Source organism: Cynara cardunculus (assembly GCF_001531365.2).
Source record: "Cynara cardunculus var. scolymus isolate 2C chromosome LG 14, CcrdV1, whole genome shotgun sequence".
In the NCBI taxonomy this organism is placed as follows: Eukaryota; Viridiplantae; Streptophyta; class Magnoliopsida; order Asterales; family Asteraceae; genus Cynara; species Cynara cardunculus.
Window position 1 is genome coordinate 9,387,175 of NC_037541.1, and position 2,148 is coordinate 9,389,322.

The 2,148-nt window shown below is 32.9% G+C and overlaps 1 protein-coding gene across 1 annotated transcript; it reads right to left on the minus strand.

Annotated features, from left to right (window-relative positions):
• Positions 1-1,113: 1,113 nt before the first annotated feature.
• LOC112526371 (copper transporter 2-like) lies at positions 1,114-1,524 on the minus strand. Its single transcript, XM_025136654.1, has one exon. The coding sequence runs from the start codon at positions 1,522-1,524 to the stop codon at positions 1,114-1,116; it is 411 nt and encodes a 136-aa protein (XP_024992422.1).
• Positions 1,525-2,148: the final 624 nt, after the last annotated feature.

A 2,148-nucleotide genomic window follows, 5' to 3' on the forward strand; every position in this document is an offset into this window, starting at 1 on the left:
ACAACATATTGTGATATTGCCTTATAATATTAGGCTCTTGTTCTTTACAAATTGCAATGTAGTTCCTTTGAACTTTTAATTACTTTGAGGTTTGACATTAGACTTAGAATTTAGGTTTTAAACCTAGTAAGTTTCTGAGTTTTGCTCTTTGCTTACTATGACACTAAGGGGCCGTTTACCTAAACCCTTACCAGGTAAGCACTTACCGGTAAAATTCAACACTATCGCTTACTTACCAGGTAAGATTTTATTCACTAAAACGCATCGTATGCAACAATTTATCCCGGTAAGCGCTAACCATGGTAAGAGTCATCATCTTCACTTACTGGTTAAGACTCTCGATTCTTGCCTTCGCTCTTACTAGGTAAGATTATTAGTTCTTGTCATATTCATCCGATAAAGTAAAGTGACTTGGTAAGAGCTTATCCAGGTAAAAGTCATCGTCCTCACTTACTGGGTAAGACTCTCGGTTCTTGCCTTCGCTCTTACTGGGTAAGATTATTAGTTCTTGTCATATTCATCTGATAAAGTAAAGTGACTTGGTAAGCATTTACCCGGGTAAGAGTTTGGTAAACGGAACCTAACTTTCATATAATTTACTATTTTAGTTGAAAACTACTTGCAGTTTTCCTTGTCTTTTAAGTTCCAAATATTGAATTAAAGGTTCTATTATGCCAATTACAATTTAGGGTTTTGGTTTTTACGTCCCTTACCTTGTGTTTTTGTTATTATAATTAATACAAATCGATGTGTCTAGCTTGACTAGGTTTCAAACCCTTTAAAAAAACCATAAGTTTTATCTGCTTTAAAAAAATTGACATAGGAATATTTTTTTAACATATTGAACTCTTGAAAATAAGACAAATCTCACCTCATTATGTCAAAAGCTTTAGCATTTGAAAATTACCTATGCACATATTTAGTGCTAAAATACATATAGAGAGGTACCATTTATTACTTCATAATTTCTTTAAATAAGATAGGCTACCAACTCATTAATACATGCTTTCAAAATCATAAGACATGTGTTTATTATCATACAATCAAATGAGTAATTATTTAAAAATCCAAATTTTATTTTTACACTATCTGAACTGGGTTGATGGTAAAGACTTATACCGGATTATCTTTTGTTTTCAATGCCGCCCGATACTTCACTAGAAAAAACCCGACGGCATGTCCTACCACCACAAAAATAAAAACACCAAGATTGTATGACATCACAGACAACATTACAATGTATGCAAGAGCCATCCGAAGTCCATAAACTGAAGTCTGAGTCAATCCGCTGACGAACGGATTTGCCCCTGTCTTGATGGTAGGAAAGACCGAGAAAAACTCAACTGCAACGGCAAGGACAAAGACAAAAAGCAACCCCGATATGTACATGCCTAACTTGCCATTTGGCCAGTCATTGAATAACATGATGACATCTTTACCCCAGAAGAAGGTCATGTGCATCATGGCCATGTGGTTCATGGTGGCATTAGGCATGGGCATGGGCATGGGCATGTCATGAGACATTTTGTTCAAGGGGAGAAGTTGGAGAAATGTTTTGGTTTTATGGTAGTTATGGAATTTTTGCTTTGTGTGAATGTGTTTATATGGAGGAGAAACCAAAGTGGATTTACATTGGGAAAATCAATGGAAAAGTGTTCAAAACAAAGAAACGGCATGAACGATGCTACTACTAGGTTTTAGTTTTCTTTAATTAAAAAATAATAATTATTTTATGGTTTTTTAATACAATTTAATCATTTTTCAATGGCTAAAATTAACGGATTAAAATGTAATGAAATTCAGTTTAGTTTTTATTTAGTGTAACATTTTTTTTAGTAAATATAACAATTTTTTATAGTTTTCTATTTTATATATACTTTGACTGAAAGCCTGGTAACATTTGATGATGGAAATGTCACGTTATCAATCTTTTTTTAATATACTCCAAGTTTTTCTAAATCGAGATTTACCTCTTATATTTTATTAAAAATTTTACACAACTTTATTTAATAAATTTCTTGTTATACAAGTATTTTTTTTCATGTATAACTTTTTAAAGCTTAAGAAGAATGAACCTAAATTAAAATAGTCACGGTCGACCATACTATCTGGGGCCACCCCTTCTTCTCCGGACACCTCATTCATTGG